General features: G+C 38.9%; 2 protein-coding genes across 2 annotated transcripts; both read left to right on the forward strand.

Moving 5' to 3' along the window:
• The first annotated feature begins 9 nt into the window (after positions 1–9).
• Positions 10–10,645, forward strand: LOC119476252 (solute carrier family 22 member 5-like). Its single transcript, XM_037749597.1, has 11 exons — positions 10–1,225; positions 2,095–2,277; positions 4,390–4,493; positions 4,856–5,010; positions 5,167–5,338; positions 6,477–6,603; positions 6,929–7,029; positions 7,927–8,141; positions 8,559–8,741; positions 8,920–9,055; positions 10,357–10,645. Exons 1-11 carry the CDS (start codon positions 1,019–1,021, stop codon positions 10,427–10,429), a joined length of 1,656 nt encoding a protein of 551 aa, XP_037605525.1. The 5' UTR covers positions 10–1,018; the 3' UTR covers positions 10,430–10,645.
• On the forward strand, positions 10,382–18,060 carry LOC119475989 (solute carrier family 22 member 5-like). The gene is made up of 11 exons (XM_037749150.1): positions 10,382–10,441; positions 11,109–11,373; positions 12,207–12,389; positions 13,501–13,604; positions 14,019–14,173; positions 14,348–14,519; positions 14,738–14,870; positions 15,100–15,188; positions 16,535–16,749; positions 17,621–17,803; positions 17,912–18,060. Exons 2-11 carry the CDS (start codon positions 11,167–11,169, stop codon positions 18,058–18,060), a joined length of 1,590 nt encoding a protein of 529 aa, XP_037605078.1. The 5' UTR covers positions 10,382–10,441; positions 11,109–11,166.
• The last annotated feature ends 1,920 nt before the right edge of the window (positions 18,061–19,980 follow it).

The following is a 19,980-nucleotide window of genomic DNA, read 5'->3' on the forward strand; positions in this document are numbered from 1 at the left end:
GTTTTGTTTTTTTCAAAATCTTCAATCAGAAATGAGGTGGTAGTTTTTGATAACATTACAGTACTCCTATATAAGACATCAGGATATGATGATAATAAAGCACAAAGAGTAAGCAATTTTTAAATTTTCCATTTCAGGATATAAAATTTCACTTTTAATTTTCATAATGCTATTTGCCAACAATGAAAAACAAAACAAAACAAAAGTTCTGCCAAAAACACACCAGAGCAGTGGCAAAGTTTGGCCGTTGCCAACGTTAACCATCTCGCGAGAGTTTCGCAATTTGCATGTTACCTTCTAGACACGATGCCAAACTAAAAGTTGGGGATAGTTTAACTTAACGGTGAATTGATGCCAGAGAATACCCGCAGCCAATCAGTAAACAGTCCTGTGACTCCTCTGACACGTTGACTTACATTACAAAGAATTTCTTCCCACCTGAAACACATGAACACGCCTCAAAAGAAAATGATTGCGGCTCTGGCTTGCAATTATTTGCACAAAAGCCCAGAGGGAGAACTGACAATTGGGGCTATAAAACAGGGGCGCAATTTTCTTTTTCTTGAAAAACTGGAGCTATGTATTACTGTAATTATTCTGAGTATTTATATGAATTTGATTTATAAGATATTTGCTTTTTTTTATTACTTTGTTTAGCTAGTTTGTGTTTGTTTATTTTGTGGGCGGTGCTACCATCTAGGTAGGCAGGTTTACACTACAGTTGTTACCTCGGGCAGCAGGAGCCAGGAACTACTTTCCTGGAGAGCTAAAACCACACCTCCATACAATTCTTTCTGAGTTACATCAAATGACTTTGAATAAATAGCCTCAAATTTGCACGTTTGTTTTCCTAGAGACAGGGCATTGGCTGGATAAGGAATGCCGCTGCTCTGTTTATGCCTTAGGGTGAAAACCCTATAGATATAATCTAATGTTCGGGATATGACTGTGCTTGTCACAGTTGCAGGAAGACAGAGGACGGAACATTAAGTCCTAGAAAGACGAGAATTCTTTGACTATGAAGGATTATGATGAAACCACAGCTTTTCTGGGTGAGTGGGGACGTTTCCAGCAGGTTGTCTTCTTTATGCTGTGTGCCAGCATCGTGCCCAATGGATTTGGTGCTTTCACCCTTGTTTTCGTGGGTGACATACCAAGTCACCACTGCGGGGATCCTGACTTCAACCTTACCGAAGACTGGCGCAAAACCATCATACCAATTAAGGTGAGACTGCCAGAGATTCCCCAGAAGATGTTCTTTTTGTTCTTCTTCGACTTGCCTCTGAAGTTTATTTCGACGAAGTATAGAGCCCAAAATAAATTACTACAGTATTTCTGTGATTATGCATGCCCTTAGAATAATGAAATGTATTATTATTATACATCCTGCTTAACATTTGTATTCGCAGTGATATTTGCATGTACTTTTAAAACATCATACAAAAGACTGTCCAATCAATTTTGTTATTTAAAAGTTTTGAACAAAATGTTACCAATTAAGACCATGCTTGCTTAAATATTCTTTTTCACATTTAGTCTACTAAGTTTCTGCTTGGTGTCAAGTACATCTTGCAACCACATGATCTGCTCAATACAGTGAGAATTTTCTTACACTTTGGATGAAAGCCAACAACATACTGCACAATATCCTCTTACAGCAGCAAATGACATGATAGCCTACATTCTAGTAGTTAATGCATGCACGCGAAGGTGCCATCATACACAATACTGGGATGGGTTCACTGCACTGCAAGTCACGTCAAGGGGACTGTGAGGTGGGAGTCTAATACTCATTATAGAATTGCGAAACATAACAGCATAGTTAAGATATTCTTTGGTTTGTTTATGTAAAGCATGGTCATAAACCAGTGCAAAAGAAATCAAAATGTTTGAACAGGAGGTTTTTGATACTGCAGTTTTGCCAGATTACTATCGAGATGAGTACAGGTATTGTGTGCACAGCTGTCTGCCTTTGCTGCCATTGTTGCCTACATTTACTTACAGTGTTACATAACGCACATTACAAGGATAACTTCACTGAAAAATAAATGTTACTAATAACACTAATAAAGTTTGTATCATTGTGACTGTTAGGTGGTGGATGGGAAACAGGAGCTGAGCAGATGCAGCAGGTACAGACTGGATGTAGTCAGAAATCTCTCTGCTCAGGGATTAATTCCTGGCAGAGACGTCAACCTCACCGACCTGGAGCAGGAGAGCTGTTTGGACGGGTGGAGCTACAGCAAAGACATCTACCAGTCCACCATAGTCTCTGAGGTGAGAGTGTGTGTGTGTTCTAGACTGGGAATGAGCTTGCTGCCATATTCTGTGGTTACTGTCACTGCGCTGTCTTCTCAGTTTGTCTTGCAGCCTTTGCTTTTTTCCTGTTCTGTTGTTTGTTCTAGGTGTCTCAAAGCCAGTTTACTGTCTCAGCAGTTCATGCCTCTGCATGTATTGTATTTGTCTTTCTGCAGTGTGTACATGCATGGCTTTAGTCTACACTGCGTGGATGTGTCCAAAACCTGTTCAGGGCTTTGTGAAATGTCAAGGGAGTCACCAATTGTCTAGTATTCCTCTGCCAAGATTATGCCAGTGCACCGGGCACAGCCCTGTGAACACGGCTGCAGTCAGGTAACACACCTAGTTAAAGGGGAACTACGGCCATTTTCAATTTTTTTTTTCAAAAGACAGTCCAGAAAATATTAGTAAACATGAACAACTCTCTCCAAAACCCCAAAACTAGAGTGCTTAAGCTCAAATTTGTGATGTCATCAAGTGTAAAGTGTGGCCCTGCTCCATAGACAATGAATTGGGAGAGATGTTCTAGATGATGCTGACAGCCCACAGGGGAACGTTCTGAGTATATGGGTACATTTTCTGAGAACACTACAATAGAGTTAAGCTCATTCAGATATAAAAAAGAAAACACAAAACCAGTCTCGCATTCATTGTCTATGGAGCAGCTCCGGACTTTATACACTTGCTTCTCTGGTTTCTGGCTTTGAGGGAGAGTAGCTCATGTTCACAAATATTGATTGAACTATAGCCATGGAAATAACATATTGGAGTTCTTAATTTGGGTGGCGTTCTCCTTTAATGCTTGCTCAGAACATGAAAGCATTGTTATAGCTTTATGTTTAACAGTTTGTTCTTATTTATTTGACTTTTAACTCTATTGTCTACCTAACTCAGGGGAGGTACCGAGTGTTGTTGATATAACATTATCATGCACTGCCTTCACATAGTGAGGCTAGTCATGCTAATGTTCTTTAACTATCATGAACATCTCGAATTCAATGTGCTGTATGGGGATCAACTTCCTGCATGAGACATGCCCATTGAAGCATTGTTACAGCTTGAATTTGTCTTTGTAATCCAACCTGCTATTCCAGCCTGGCAAGTCGGGCATTTTTGTCTCCATATCTGTCTATGCTTTTGTCTTTGGATTTGTATTTGCATGGGTTTAAAGAGGAAACGCTTTTGAATGTAACCCTGGTGACCTGTCTCTCTCTTTGTTGTCAGTTAAACCCATTTTATTGTTGTGATAATGAATACTTTCCGCACCATTTAGCATTTGTTTATAACATTTTCTTTTGAAACGTCTCCTCTGAGCAGTGATGGAGTATTCAGTCTATTGCTCCAAAGAGGCCTGTTTAAATGCCATGCTCCGGCTTACTTACCATCACATAGAATTTGCTTCCTTGTAGTGGTTTGGTTGTTTACAACCTCAGAGACTCGGGCGGAGGCTGGGATGTGGTTTAATTTGCAGTGATTTTATTTCTGCACCTTGTGACGAAAACAAAGGAGCGCATGTTCGCTCTCTATCATATGAAATAACGCCAGCCTCATCGTTGAATAAGTGTCATGTACAACTAGCAGCAGAGAGCTCATAACATTAACATGGATATCTCCTAGTCAATGTATTTCATTGTCCAAAGGTTCTAAATTTGATATCCAGAGGGTATTAGTATAGCAGCAAGAAACTATTTGGTATGTAAAGATATAGAGGAGTAATGTCTACCTGAGCAGAGGTTGAAGCTACTCTCCCTCTATGTGTGTTATAATCAGAGTTTCTCTGTGCTTTGTTGACCTAGTGCTTTTAGTGCGTGTTCGTGCATGTGAGTGTGCCTGAACTGGCTAGCTCACAGCACCGCTCTGCACTGCGCTCATACGGCGGTTACAGCTAATAACACCATCCAGAACCACGGCGTAGTCGCGGAAGCGTAGCCCCGACCCTCCGGTTCTCCCTCAGGTTAACGCGGTCATCTCTGTCAGCGCTTTCGCCATTATTTGCACTGTTGCGCTCGCCGTCCGTAATGCTGAGAGGCAATAGAAATGCTCAAGATCTTGTGTTGAGCTACTTTATTTATTAATGTATGGATCTTCCAGTTTGACCTGGTGTGCAGTGATGAGTGGAAACAGCCGCTCACCGCCACAGTTTTCTACCTCGGAGTTTTTTGTGGATCCTTCTTCTCAGGACAGCTCTCAGACAGGTACTGAAAACACCACCTCCATGGGATACACAGTATTTACAAATGCATTTATTTTAAACCTGTAGTTACCTTTTTGAATACCCTTTATACTGTATATTAGTAACTGACTAATTACTGATTTGACACTTAGAGCATCATTTTATATTATATGGGAAAATAGTAAAAGTATGCTGCGATTTTCTAAAAATGATCTACTAATTCACAGTGATTTTCGAATAGTATTTTTGCTTGGAATGCACATCCCAAGTTTATACTTCATTTAGCCTTAGAATACTGTATAACATTTAGTGGACATTTGTATCCAAATTATTGTAAAGTGCATGTTCTTCATATTTAATTGGTTTATTCAACTTCTCTCATAGATTTGGAAGAAAACCTGTTCTTTTTGCAACCATGGCAGTTCAGACGGTTTTTACCTTTATTCAGATCTTCTCTACGTCTTGGATTATGTTCACCATCCTCCTCTTCTTCAATGGTTTGGGACAGATGTCCAACTTTATAGCTGCTTTAGTGCTGGGTACATATAAACATCACATTCATTTTACACATTTGTCAGATTTGGAATAAATGTAGATAGTGCAATAAGTTTGTTAAAAATACCGTACATATCTACTTGCCTTTCACTTGTTCACCACATGACCCTCTCTTTGTGTTTCTTTATCTCTGTGTGCAGGCATGGAGATCTTTAATGGCAATACGCGAGTCCTTTACGCATCCCTGGGCTCATGTTTAGCCTATGCCATTGGCTACATTATGCTGCCTCTCTTCGCTTACTTTTTAAGGGACTGGAAATCTCTCCTGTTGGCTTTGTCTTTGCCTGGCCTGGCCTACGTTCCCCTCTGGTGGTAGGTTACACTCACTACAAGAAAGCATACAATGAATTACCATAAAGTTCATGTTTTTTTGTCTTTTACCAGGGGTGAGTTTAGAGTATTTGTATATTAGTTGTAATGAAAAATATTGAAACCAACGAGAAAAGCCTTGACTGTGTTAAAAATGGTAGACTGACTTAAAATCGAATCAAATTTATTTCTATAGCACATTTAAAACAAAGTGCTGATCAAAGTGCTTTACAAACAGGCAGAATAAAGCAGGTCAAGAGAGCTGACAACAAAAACATGTATATATGCAGATCAGATCAATCAAGATCCAATTGGTGAGCGATGCAGAAGCTAATAAAATAATTTAGTAGTCACAAGTTAACGGGGACCTATTTTGCTTTTGTGCTTTTTCCCTTTCCTTTAGTGTGTTATATATATATATATATATATATATATATAGTATATTCCTTATATATTAGGGCGGTCAATCAACTAAAATATTTAATCGCGATTAATCACATGATTGTCCATGGTTAATCACGATTAATCACACTTTTTCTATCTGTTCAAAATTATCCTTGAAGGAGATTAGTCAAGTATTTAATACTCTTATCAATATAGGAGTGGGCAAATATACTTGCTTTATGCAACATGTACGTATATATTTAATTTTGGAAATCAATTAACAACACAAAACAATGACAAATATTGTCCAGAAACCCTCCCAGGTACTGCATTTAGCATAAAAAATATGCTCAAATCATAACATGGCAAACTGCAGCCCAACAGGCAACAACAGCTGTCAGTGTGTCAGTGTGCTGACTTGACTATGACTTGCCCCAAACTGCATGTGATTATCATAAAGTGGGCATGTCTGTAAAGGGGAGACTCGTGGGTACCAATAGAACCCATTTTCATTCACATATCTGGAGTTCAGAGGTCTAAATTGACTGCACGTCCCTGTAATCTGCATCCACATATAAGACATTTTACGACTTGGTTATATGATTTTAGACTTTCAAAAAAGGACACATCCTTCTTAATGATAAAGCTTTTTCCCTATAGAAGTATTATAACTTGTATTCACCGTCTTTGTTGCTTTGTCTTTTACGCCCCTCTGATTCAGCCTGAATGTTTTTGTCTCTGTTGTGTAATGAGGCAGGCTCGTCCCAGAGTCTCCTCGGTGGCTGCTCTCTCAGGGAAGAGTGGAGGAGGCTGAGGCCATAATGAGAAAGGCTGCAAAGTGGAACAAAGTTAAGGCTCCGAGTGTCATCTTTCAGGATTACAGTGTAAATTGACTTGTTGATGCATGTTGTTGGCACTCACTATAAACAACTACCTTATGTTATCACTGTACGATATGTTGTAAACAGTGGAGGTTATTAATGTTACTAGATTTATATAGTCATTTCAAAAGCAAAATTATTGTATTCTGTCTATGCAAATCGGTCAAAATCATCTAGCATCAGAATAGACACATTTGTATTTATGTCTGAAAAAACATGTTTATTGGTATTTTCATTTTTTGTTTTCAAACATCCCTAGGATATTAGGCTATTGAGATGGAAAGACACAACAAACAGAGGGTGAGACTTACATTTATGTATCTTGCAGGTTAATAAAACAAAGTCACACTCTAAAGAACACTACAATATCTTCGACCTGCTGAGGACCAGAAGCATCAGAATCACATCTCTCATTCTCTGCCTGCTGCTGTGAGTAAACAGCTTTTAATCACCATAAACTCACAATGCGATTTTTCTGCGATATTAACAGATACTAAGATGTCTGAGAGGGCTCATCGCACTAGAACTCAAGAAAACACATTGAAATGGACAAAACACAATTGACCCTTCGTTAAGCCCCTCCCTAGAACGGCCACTGTCTAATCCTAAACTAGCAATCGTAACTAGGCGCAGGAGGCCTGTCGAGCTTTCAGCGGTGTGTATGGAACCTGCAAGTCCGACAGCCGATGTCCTCAAAGTTTAGAGGGGAGTGTCGTATTTCTTTGCTTTTCCAAAGCAAAAAAACCCAAGACAGACATGTCAGACATGGATTAAACAGTGTGGAAGACTGTTTTAAAGACGATTTTAATGGCCTCTTCATTCACAATACTCTATATTAGCCTATACTGTGAATGTAGCTCTAAAATGCACATTTGTAGTCCTTTCTGTCTACTGTCCAGTAATATACTATTATTTACTTTGGAATATCTCTCAGTGATATCGTTGAAAACACCATATTGACATGGCGGGTGCGAAAGCTTGACAGGCCGAGCAACAGTAACCAAGAGGGAGGGGCTTAGCAAAGGGTGAATTACATAAAGAGAAGGTCTTCACCAATTTCAGAACACATATGCAACATACAGGAATATGCTGCAAATACAGAAAACAGGCAAATACAGAGGGGACGCTGCAAGTTGGTCTAAGCTTTCCACCTTAAATATTCTGAATAAAATCATTGATTTTGGGAACTGCTTATCTGACTGCCTTCTGTACAACATTGGCATCTCCCAAGGTTCTGTATTAGGCCCTCTTCTGTTTAGTTTCCTTATAAACGACACACATTAAGCAAACATCTCTGCTTTATGTCTGTATCTTTGTCTTGCCCAGGTTCACTACGAATACTGGATACTTTGGTCTGTCCCTGAACACATCCCAACTCCATGCTGACCCCTACTTGAGCTGCTTCATCTCAGCAGCTGTAGAGGTACCAGCATACATTTCCAGCTGGCTGGCTCTGCGATACCTTCCACGAAGACTTTCTGTCACCGGTACCTTGCTCCTTGGAGGAGTGCCACTGTTCTTCATTCAGCTGGTGCCTCAAAGTAAGCAGAAAAAAAATATATGCTAGGACTGTATTCACAGAGATTATTAATGCAAAGTGATGGTTCCTGTGGTGAAACTCAGAGAAATCATTTTTTTTTAAAGAGCTTGTCTCTTTAAAAAAAACAAAAACTGAATCTGTTCACCAAGCATCTTAATATTTAACACTGTTGGGTTGAGGAACTGCTGCAATTAGGGAGTATCTTATATCAAACTCCTAGTGACATGTAGGGGAGTGGGAAAAAAATCGATTAATTTATTTATCACGATTTTATTTTATTTTTTTTAAATAGATTTTTTAATGCCAGAATCGATATATTTGCTTCAGTTGAGTCTATGTGGAGGTAGAAGGAAGTTACTACTTTTTTTGTTGTGGTCTGAGTAACCTCATATCCGTTGCTCATTTCCTTATCCTCTAGGTCTACCAACTCTGTCTCTTGCGCTGGAGATGTTGGCCAAATATGCTATTACCACTTCTCTCTCTCTGATGCTCGCCTACATTGCAGAGCTTTACCCAACAGTCCTGAGGAACACAGCAACGGGGATATGCACTATGGTTGGCAGAATGGGAGTCTGCATTGCACCAATTTTGTTAAAGCTCAGTGAGTAAATTGGGTTTACATGATAATTATTGACATTAGTTTGCCATTTTATTTATTAAACAGCTGCACTGATGCGCTCATGTGTCCACGTTTTGAAGCCATGCACACACTCATAAATTCACACAAGTAAATGCACGCACAGCACCCAGACTTTTCTCCTCCTCTTCTCATTTTTTAGGCGTATACCTATTATATCTTCCTTATATTATAATGGGGACTCTCGCTGTTGGGTCTGCCTTTGCTGGTCTCTTCCTGCCAGAGACTCTTGGAAAACCTCTACCTGAAACTATACAACAGATGCATAAGAGAGAAAGGTAGGTTGCTTAAGAAATACACCTTTGTTATGAAGCTTCTCCTGTACCAAACTCATTTTTATATACTAAATTATAATAGATGGTTGATATATTTAATAACTACGGGGAATCCATTCAACTGAATTCAAATTTTTAAGCATTTTACTTTCTGTTATACTGTTGAATGTGTTCCTTTTTATTTAGCATCCCTATAATAATAATAATTATTTTAGGGTTTGGACTATTGGTTGGACAAAACAAGTATTCCTGAATTTTTACAAACCAAACAACTAATCCATTAAGTGAGAAACTAATCAGCAGATTAATCCCTAATGAAAGTAATTTTTAGTAGAGTAATATTAATGTAATGATTTGATATATAACAATATAATAGTCACAGGGGCCCGTTTTAAGTATTGAATACTTTACTCAAGTAGACCTTTACTTTAAAGGTGCTATTGATAACACTGGTAACATTCAGCCACTAGATGTAACATTCTCCCTCCCCCGTTCTGTAGCATTCACTTCACAACAAGTTGTTGCCAGGCACTTACTGTCAATCTCACAGAGATACCACATGAAGCCAACGTTGCTTTACTATTGGCTGAAAAGCCTTGTTGGAAGTGGGAACCAAATGTCCGATATCTTCCACAGAGATAATCAAAACATTCATTTTGGACCCGCCAACATTTTTTAAATGATGAATTCACAATCATAATAATTGTTTTCAGGAAAAGTCAAACTTTTATTCGGCACCTCTCTTAAAGCTCTGTAGATGTATTATTTAAAAAAAAAAAAATGTGACACATAAAAATGTTATCAATAAGACTTTTGAATTGAGTATTTTAACAGTGTGGTATAAGTACTTTCACCTAAGTAAAGGATCTGAATACTTCCTCCACTATTAGCTGGATTTGTAAATAAATTCACCAAATAAACTTGGAAGGTGTTTATAACTAGTTTCTGCTGCTTCCAAGTGGCCAAAAGAAAATCTTTTTTTTCAGGTGCAAGGATTATTTTAAGACCTTTACTAAGTGGTTAGCTCTATAATCATACAGTATGAAGGTCCTGAGTTCAAATTCACAGACCCAGTCCTTTCTTTGTGTAATATTCCTGTTTCCTGTAAATCATGTATGAAACATGTTCTAAGTGGATGTGCTAATGTGACAGCAGCCACTGCAGTGAATGCAGCTGCTTGTGATGATGATAATAAAGTCAATAGCAGCAAAGGAATACTTATATTTGTTCTCTTATATTTGCCCTGTCTGCAGAACACTACAACCAGTAATGTTTTGTTTGTTTGTCTTTTCTCCTTATAACAGGATAAAGTGTCCATGCATCACTGGAAAAGAAACCCCAATACCCGTGGTACTCCGGGACACTATGATTATCTAGCAATTTACTGATGTAGGTTATGTTGATATTGCTTTTGAATGTCATTACTACTGTTAATACTTATTTATATTTTCATTATATTTAAGGTGTCTTAAATAAGAATAAGTTATTCATCAATAGTTTTCCATTTTAATACATTTGAAAACATTACTGTTCTCTTTTCTAAGACATCAGAATCTAAAATTGAAATTGTCAAATTAAATCTTGGGAGTTCTACATGTGGCCGTTTTCAATGATTTTTTTTGTCTCGCTCTGTTTTTGTTTCATGTTGACATTTGCACATACATGCAATGTGTTATCTTAAATGGCGAAGATGAATACAAAATATTCGCTAAAAGCTGTTGATAAAGGCAGTCTCACGACTCAAATAACCATGTTACAAAATGTAATTTGGTTACATAAATAAGATATAAATACATCTTTTAATCTCATTTATACATGCATATGCATACATACACAGCTTTGTTATCCTGAATGGAAAAGACTCCCACAAAATACTCGTTAAACAGCTGTCAATAAATGTTGCAGTAGTTAAGCAAAAGGTCCACACTGTAACAACTGTCCTCTTTAATGTATCCTTGAGAATGTATAATTATCTAGTACAGGGCGTGGCTAGCTGGCCTGGCAGGTGATGTGAGGTGAGGGGAAGACAGAACAGTCTTTCTTTTTTCTGTTGCAGCATAAAAAGAAGTCTGCAGGACAAAGACTGTGGAGGGCACAGTTAGGACTCTGAGACTATGCAGGATTATGATGACACCACAGCTTTTCTGGGTCAGTGGGGACGTTTCCAGCAGATTGTCTTCTTTCTGCTCTGTGCCAGCATCGTCCCCAATGGATTTGGCGCTTTCTCTGTCGTCTTCTTGACTGATATTCCCGGTCACCACTGCCTGGTTCCTGAGGTTAATCTGACCCAAGATTGGCGCAATGCTACCATCCCAATAGAGGTAATTACATTTTTGAAGATGTCACCAGAAAGTTACTTATTCAACAATTCCAAAAGAGACACAAGTGCAAAAATAATTCCCAGTCTTACTCTCATGTTCTCATAGCTATTTTATGAGTACAATATTGCTAAGGACCTTAAATATTTATGAGTTCCGGCTTCTACCATAAATTATGCCCTGATTTATAATTAAAATATGATTTCTACTATAATGCCCAGTCATGATCGAACAGACTTTTATTATGTCTCCATGCCCCGCCACGTCAAATTTGGCACAAACAGCACTTTGACTCAAAGATGAAGTGATTAGAGATTAGGGATCGAAGATTAAGGTCACTGCGACCTCATAAAACAGGTTTTTGGCCATAACTCAAGAATTCATAATGCTAATTATGTCACAAACAGACAAGTGCCCTGTCCTGATCGAACAGCTGAAGACCTTTGCTGAAGGTTTGCAAAGATTTGATTTCGTTTTTGTGATATAACTGTTGTTATAATAATATTTTGATTATCAAATTTGTAGCTTTGGATTTATTATTTTTATTTCATTTTGCATTTGTTAAGGGGCTTTTAAAGTAGTCTGGCTACATTCCAGGCTTTTATGTAAATGTACATAAGGTACTGTGAAGACAACGTTGTCAACGCCTTATTGTTGAATCACATCACAGTGACAGCTTTAAGCCCACTGCTCCTAAAAATATATGACGAATCTAAAGTTTTTAATTTCAACACATTTCCTTACACAGTGCAGCACCGTACACAACACGGGTAGGTTCATCGTTAAAGAAATGTTACAAATGACACTAATAATGTTTGTGTCATTGTGACTGTTAGGTGGCGGATGGGAAACAGGAGCTGAGCAGATGCAGCAGGTACAGGCTGGATGTGGTCAGAAATCTCTCTGCTCAGGGATTAATTCCTGGCAGAGACGTCAACCTCACTGACCTGGAGCAGGAGGGCTGTGTGGACGGGTGGATCTACAGCAAAGACATCTACCAGTCCACCATAGTCTCTGAGGTGAGGGTGTACATCTATTAATATCTGTTTGTTGGTCTAGTGTAAGCTGTACTAGTGGTAGCATCAGTAACTATCAGTGGCGGCCGGCCAATAGAGGGCCACGGGGCCTGGCCCCACCCACCTTGAGCCACCAAAAAAAAAAAAAAAAAAATTATAAAATTATTAATTATAAAAATTATAAAAATTATAAAATTTGTCAATATGTGTGTTTTTGACCTATGGAATATACCCGTAATATTTGTAAAATAGGATAACTGCGCCAAATATCTGCTTTCCTCCTTGAACTCTCTGCTAGTGCACCTCTCAGCTGCTCTGCTGCACGTGCACTTTCTGGGGCCAAATGGATTTGGCCCAAGGAAGGCGGGTCTAATAAGCAGTACAGCCAATCACTGATTAAAGATATATGATTACAAGCATGAATGACATACAATTCATCCAATCAGCGCCGTAAAAAAGACTTCCGGGAGGGCCAAACTGATTTGGCCCATGGTGTGCGCGTGCACGTTCACGTGTGTCTCTCTCTGTTCTCGTCAGGGCTCATGTCAGTTCTCGCGTGATCTTGTCTTCTCGTCTCTCGCTTCTCTCCACTTCTCTTCTCTCACAGCCCATTTTAACGGCATGACAATGGAACAGCCAAGCACTAGTAGCGCTTTTTGATACCTTTTTTTGCATTGAATCGTACTAGGATGTTTGTTGAAATTGATTGGCCCTACCCAAAAAAAAATCCACCAGCCGCCACTGGTAACTATAATTAGTCATTAAACCTGACTGGAACACATCATACACTCTGTGGATAGAACGATAATTGTCTAACTGTATGTATACAACTTTTCCATTTTTTTGCCCTGTAAGGAAACATTGGATTGGTTTTCATGCTTTAGAGAGGTGGGGGAAATCACAGGCTCATTTCAAACTAACGAAATACTCAATGATTCTTAGTTTCAGGTTATTATACACTAATGAAAACATAGCTAGGAATATTATATTCCATTTCTGCTAATAGATCCCCCGAAATTTTACACGCTGTTCCTTTAATACCAACCGGGCAAAAAGGCAAGGGAATATTGGGCTATGTATTTATTTTTTTTATTGTTCATTATGGATATTCCAGTTTGACCTGGTGTGCAGTGATCAGTGGAAGCAGCCGTTCACTTCCACAGTTTTCTTTGTTGGAGTTCTTGTTGGATCCTTCTTGTCAGGGCAGCTGTCAGACAGGTACTGAAAACAACATCTCACAATACAATTATATACACAGTGGTTGGGAAATTTACTTTTGGACTTGTTGCTAATGTTCTTTTTTTATTTACCTGAATTACAAATTAGCTTCTCAGTTATTAATTATAGTTCATTAAAGGGAACAGTGGAGAATTATGTATCAGGCCTTTTGATTAGTATTATGTAACTATTTATTACATTGCGTGGTGTCTCACTCAGAGAACAAAGGTTACACCGTAACCAAACGTTATGTAATGCTACATTACATATTGTTATGATGTCTGATCCTAGTGGTATACAGTAGATAAAAAAAACATTGGCCTTTTTGTTCAGTATGTTCTTTGTACTATTGCCTTGTTTTAAATCTTATTTTTATTTGCTCTAATTTTTATTTTGTTTGACTTCTCACTCTAGGTTTGGAAGAAAGCCTGTTCTCTTTGCCACCATGGCAATTCAGACAATTTTGACGTTTGCTCAAATCTTTTCACCTTCATGGACAGTGTTCTCCATCCTCATCTTCATCAATGGTTTGGGACAGATCTCCAACTACATATCTGGTTTTGTACTGGGTAAATATGAACATGTCATGCTTTAGTAACAACAAATAATACTTTTAGTGATTTTGATTAATATACATATGTTGTGTGTATTGTACCTGTCTTGTATCACTATTTATCACTAAGATCATCACTTATTACCTGCACCTTTGTCATGCATTTCTCTCTCTCACTCTTTCTGTGCAGGCACTGAGATCTTGACTGGGAATGTACGGGTCATCTTCTCGTCTATGGGTGTGACTCTGGGCTTTGCCATTGGCTACATGATACTGCCTCTCTTAGCTTACTTTTTACGGGACTGGAAATCTCTCTTGTTGGGTATCTCTCTGCCTGGCCTGCTCTACATCCCTCTCTGGTGGTAGGTTGTACTCATAACAAGAAAATGTATTCATGGAAAGTTTTCCTTACCATGCACCATAATTGTCATGATTTTACTCTTGTGAGGAGACAAAATAATAATTTGGATCTTTCACTAGAGGAATATTCTAACTTGTATTCACCCTCTTTGTTGCTTTATCTTTTAAGCCCCTCTGATCCAGCCTGAACCTTTTTTTACTCTGTTGAATATTGAGGCAGGTTCATCCCAGAGTCTCCTCGTTGGTTACTCTCTCAGGGAAGAGTGGAGGAGGCCGACACCATAGTGAGAAAGGCTGCTAAGATGAACAAAGTCGAGGCTCCACGGGTCATCTTTGAAGATTACAGTGTACTTGTAAGTCTGCCTTGACTGAAAACATGCAGGATTAGACACAGGAGAAAATGTGTGTGCTTGAGGACACATATTGTCAGTACAATTTACCCTGTAGGAAATAATATCCGTACCAAATTTCATGGCAATCCATCCAGAAGCTGTTGAGATATTTCATTCTGAACCAAAGTGGTGGACTGACTCGCTAAAACACAACAAACTACTGGTGTAACTGAGGTTTTGTATCTTGCAGGTTGAGACAAAGAAGGGACACAACAATGTCTTCGACATGCTGTGGACAAAAAACAATCGAAACACAACCATTATTTTGTGCCTGGTGTGGTGAGTATCCAGTACAATTCGATTTTAGGCATATAAATTACAGTTGGTCATGTATACTGTATAATCTAACACCACCACACACTACAGTCAGTCATTACAAAATTCTCTCTGAAACTGGGAGTTTGACTCCTGGTAACGAAATCTCCTGCTTAGTTATGCATTCAATGAACACAGTTGGCAGTATTCATGGGTTGGAAGCCAGTGAGTGTTCATGTCCTTTCACTGAACTCGCAATTCCTACTAGTTGGTCCCAAATTTCCCAGTGAAGCTCCTTATTGGGTGAAAAGAAGCAACTGGAGAGTGTAAAGACAGTATCAAGGGGCGTAAATATATATAAACTGGAAAAACAAAGTTCGGAAACTTGTGTTTGGTTGATTATTTCTCTGTTGTATCAATGCTAATTGGCATTGTATTTTACATCGTTGGAAAGCCTGTTTATTTACCTTCACAATGATGTCCATTACCATTGATGGAGCATTTTGGCAAATTTTTCTTGGGCGCTACCCACATAATCAGCTGTGCTGCTCATCCCACAAATGCATGATCCTTACAAGTTGGACATCATTATGAAGGTAAACAAAGAGGCTTTCCAACGATGTAAAATACAATGACCATTAGCATTTGAACAACAGAGAAATAATCCACCAAACACAAGTTTCCGAACTTTGTTTTTCCAGTATATATAGAGTCCAATGTGTATCATAGAGTCCAATAGAGGGCGGAGCCTGTGTGAGTTAGAACGAAGGTTATGATATTGCAACCCTAGTCCTACGCCGCTCGCTAAAGAGGGTGTAACGTAGCAGACAGCGATGTGTGCTGCCTTATGTACTGTGGGGTCCGCACACATTCAGGTAGGCACGTCCTGATTGTCCGGTTATGCTTATGCAGATTTTCACTGGGCGAGTGTGTGCTCATGATTGGAGGATAGTATTATCCATAGAGTCCAGTAGAGGGCTTCGCCTGTGCTTATAGAACTAGGGGTTACAATATTGTAACCTTCGTTTTGGTAATGAGTAGTGTTCTGGGTAATAATTTGCAGGGCTATTGTACTGGATTGATGATTGCCAGGTGTATCAAATAAAGTGGTTACTTAGAGTATTCTCCTAAATTTTTATGATTAAGAAATAGAATGAATTTTAAATTCTGCGTACCTGCATACCTACTGTGTCCTATATCTTGCATGCTAAGCTATTCCATCTTGATGGCAATGAAGAGTAAATAAAAGTCCTGAATCAGATAGTCTTGGTTTGCAGCTGGAGCTACTGTACGTTATGTTAAATGCCGTTTCAATGCAAATTTCCATTCAAACATCTCTGTTGTCTGTATCTCTCTCTATCTCTTCCCAGGTTCACTCTGAGTATTGGATACTATGGCCTGTCCCTGAACACATCCAGACTTCATACTAACCCCTATATCAGCTGCTTCCTCTCAGCAGCTATAGAGGTACCAGCATACATTTCCTGCTGGCTGGCACTGCGATACCTTCCACGACGACTGTCTGTCATCTGTATCTTGCTCTTTGCAGGACTGTCGCTGTACTTCATTCAACTGGTGCCTCAACGTAAGCAGTGTCATGACGTGATGTGGCATCACAGTACTGTCATATTTCCATGCAAATATCTTTAGGCCTTAAAAGAGTGCTCCGCAGTTTCAGCATTGCACTCCTATAACACTGTCAGACTCCCGATGGACAGTTTAAAAAAAAGAGACTATTTTGCGATGAGATCATACCAGCTGGGGCCAATGGGCCACATGCTATCGCGGCTGGTAAAGATTGATGCAGCAGTTCGGGTTCGTTATACCAGTAGCAGCTAATACTGTAGCATTGAGACACTAGCCTCAAGCAGAGATGTGGAGCAGGATAAAGAGGTCTGGTAAGCTCACTTCTTTCTAACCCCCAAATTTGTTCATTTTCAAATTTGTTGTTTTTAAGTCCCAGCTATTGCTGACTGGAGGGACATCACTTGAGGCTTTCAAGCAGCTCCCTCTGGAGCTACAAAAGGCTTTATAAATCTTTTTTCACATATGCAGTAGTACTTCCCAAGAACTGCAAACAGACTTTGATGTGTAAAATGGATGGAATTCCCCTTCAAGACAGCTTCTGATGTTAAAGAATTGTTACCAATATGAGGATGCTTAAAGAAAGCTTTGGAGTGTCTTAAATTAATCAGAGGAGAAAATGGCCACATGAAGTGAAGGCAGGGGCCACTTCTGTGGTAGTTCCCGCTACAGTAGGTGTCTCCAAGAACACATTTTGACACACACACACAGACTCACAAGGTGAGAACAATACCAGCGTCGCTGTCGCAGCTGGCAAAAAACTCTAAACTCTCAGTTACATGCATTTAATCTGCTGCAGAGTGGATCATTCAGGGAACCATTTTCTTTTTAGTTCCATTCTGTTTTTAGACAAATCATTTATTACGTTTCAGGTTTACCAGATCTGTCTGTTGCTCTGGAGATGCTGGGTAAATTTAGTATTACCTCCGGTGCATCCCTGATGTATGCCTACACAGCAGAGATTTACCCAACAGCGCTCAGGAACACAGCGACGGGGACATGCTCCACATTTGCCAGAGTTGGCAGCTCCACTGCACCGTTTTTGTTAGAGCTGAGTGAGTAAATTGGTCTTAAATAGTAATTACTAGCATTTGTTTAACCTGGATTTATTTTTAGCTCATTGACAATTTTCCTAATCCTAATTTCCCCTTCTCCTTGTACAGGTGAATACTTTAAGTACCTGCCTTATATACTACTGGGGACTCTGGCTGTTGTGTCCGCCTTTGCTGCTCTCTTCCTGCCAGAGAGTTTTGGACGACCTCTACCTCAAACTATTCAACAGATGCATAAGAGAGAAAGGCGGGTTCCATAAGAAGTACAATATGATTATAATATTATTAGTATTTAAAGCCCCTATGTGTATATTGGTATTTGGCAACTCCTAGAGATAGTAACAAAAAAGACAATTATCATTTAGCTTTTCAATCTTAAATTAATTTATAAACTCTAAACATATCATCCATCAAAATGTCTATAATTGCTCAGTTGTGTTCTTTATGTGTTTGCGAGTGTGCGTGTTAGTTCTCATATGGACTGTCCTGGCTCCGGCCCAGTTTGTTAGGATAATTGTGTTTCTATGCATGAGAAATACTCACCGTAGCTGAACAACCATTCCAGTTATAGTACTTAAACAAACTATTGCTACTGAAAAACATGTAAAATATATTGCTTTTCATGTGTACCTGATGTTTTTCCCTACCTACTTTGATACTGGTTGTTCAGGCAAGAAAATAGCAATAGAAAAATGTTGCTGATTATTCTTTTAATAAAACAGCCCAAACTGATCCACCTCATCATCATCATCATCATCATGACTCAGATGATGTGATGTCGGTGGCATCAGTCTTTGTTGTGAACGATGATAATGAAGTTGGTAGAAATGAAAAAATATTCAAACATTGCAGCTTTTTTAGTTTTCCTGCATGCTGAAAACCAAATGATGGTTTCTTTATTTGTCTTTTCTCACTACAGCATGAAGTGCCAATTCATCACAAGAAGAGAACATTCAAAACCTGTGGTGCTTTTCGAAAGTCGACTCTGATTGTCTAAAACATTACTACTTACATGAGTTATTGATAAATATTATTATTATAGATATTGATAACATTCAGCCACTAGAAGTCGCATTTTCCTCCCCCTGTTCCAGTAGTGTACTGTTCAGCTATAAAATGAGAAAGTTTGTGACCCGGCAGCCAGCAGCCAACAGAGATCTGTTGAGGAAATACCAAGCACCGCCCACCAGCCGGAGCAAACTTTCTCATTTTACAGCTAAACAGCACACTACAAGATGCTTCTGAAAACATTTTATGCGAGAAATGGGCATTAATGTAACATAATATTGATTAATATTTGATCAGGGCTTCCTAGTTTGACCGTTTGATTGGAGTTTGCAAGTGATTGATGGCTGTCTCCGTTGAATGAACAGCCAATAGGAACGCTCTCTGTGAAATGACCTGTGATTTTTTAAAGACTGAAAACAGCCATGAGGAGGTGCAGAAGTCTATTTTCTCTCAGAACACTTGAATTACAATATGCTGAAAGGTTATTATGTAATTTTTGCCAAATGATGCCAAAAATATTCTGCCTACTGCAGGTTTAATGTACCCCTGACATCGATAACATTAATACAAATGTGACAAACTTTTGGTGCAAAATGAGAACATCATTAATCCTTGCAATGACATGACAAAAACAAGAACGTAAAGACTGATTAATGACAGCTTTAGTTATTTTTCAGTTTGCAATTTTCCATTCCCATCCTGTCAAGTGAAAACCGTGTATTTCCAGATGTTTTGATGTTGAATGTTTTTGATAAACTGAAGGATTCTTAAGCTAAATAAACTACGTAAAAAGCCTCTTGCCTGGAAAATGCATCGTCACAAAGCTGATTTTCTGAGCTCATGAAAAGTTGTGGTTACATATGTTGGACAACATACACATTGGCGGTGATACAGTGTTGCAAGCACTTCAACACTGACAGAGTTACTAAATAAGTAACATGTCTAAGGCATCTATTGAGTGCAATATGTTGTACTATATATGCATTGCTACATACTTAACATGTCAAGCCTTATATTATCCTGGGGACTCTGGCTGTTGTGTTTGTTTTTGCTGCTCTCTTCCTTCCAGAGAGTTTTGGAAGACTTCTACCTGAAACAATACAACAGATGCATAAAAGAGAAAGGTAAGATGCTTAAGAAATACACCTTTCTTATGAAGTTTCTCCTGTGCC

The sequence above is a fragment of the Sebastes umbrosus genome, chromosome 17 (genome assembly GCF_015220745.1).
Source record: "Sebastes umbrosus isolate fSebUmb1 chromosome 17, fSebUmb1.pri, whole genome shotgun sequence".
NCBI lineage: Eukaryota > Metazoa > Chordata > Actinopteri > Perciformes > Sebastidae > Sebastes > Sebastes umbrosus.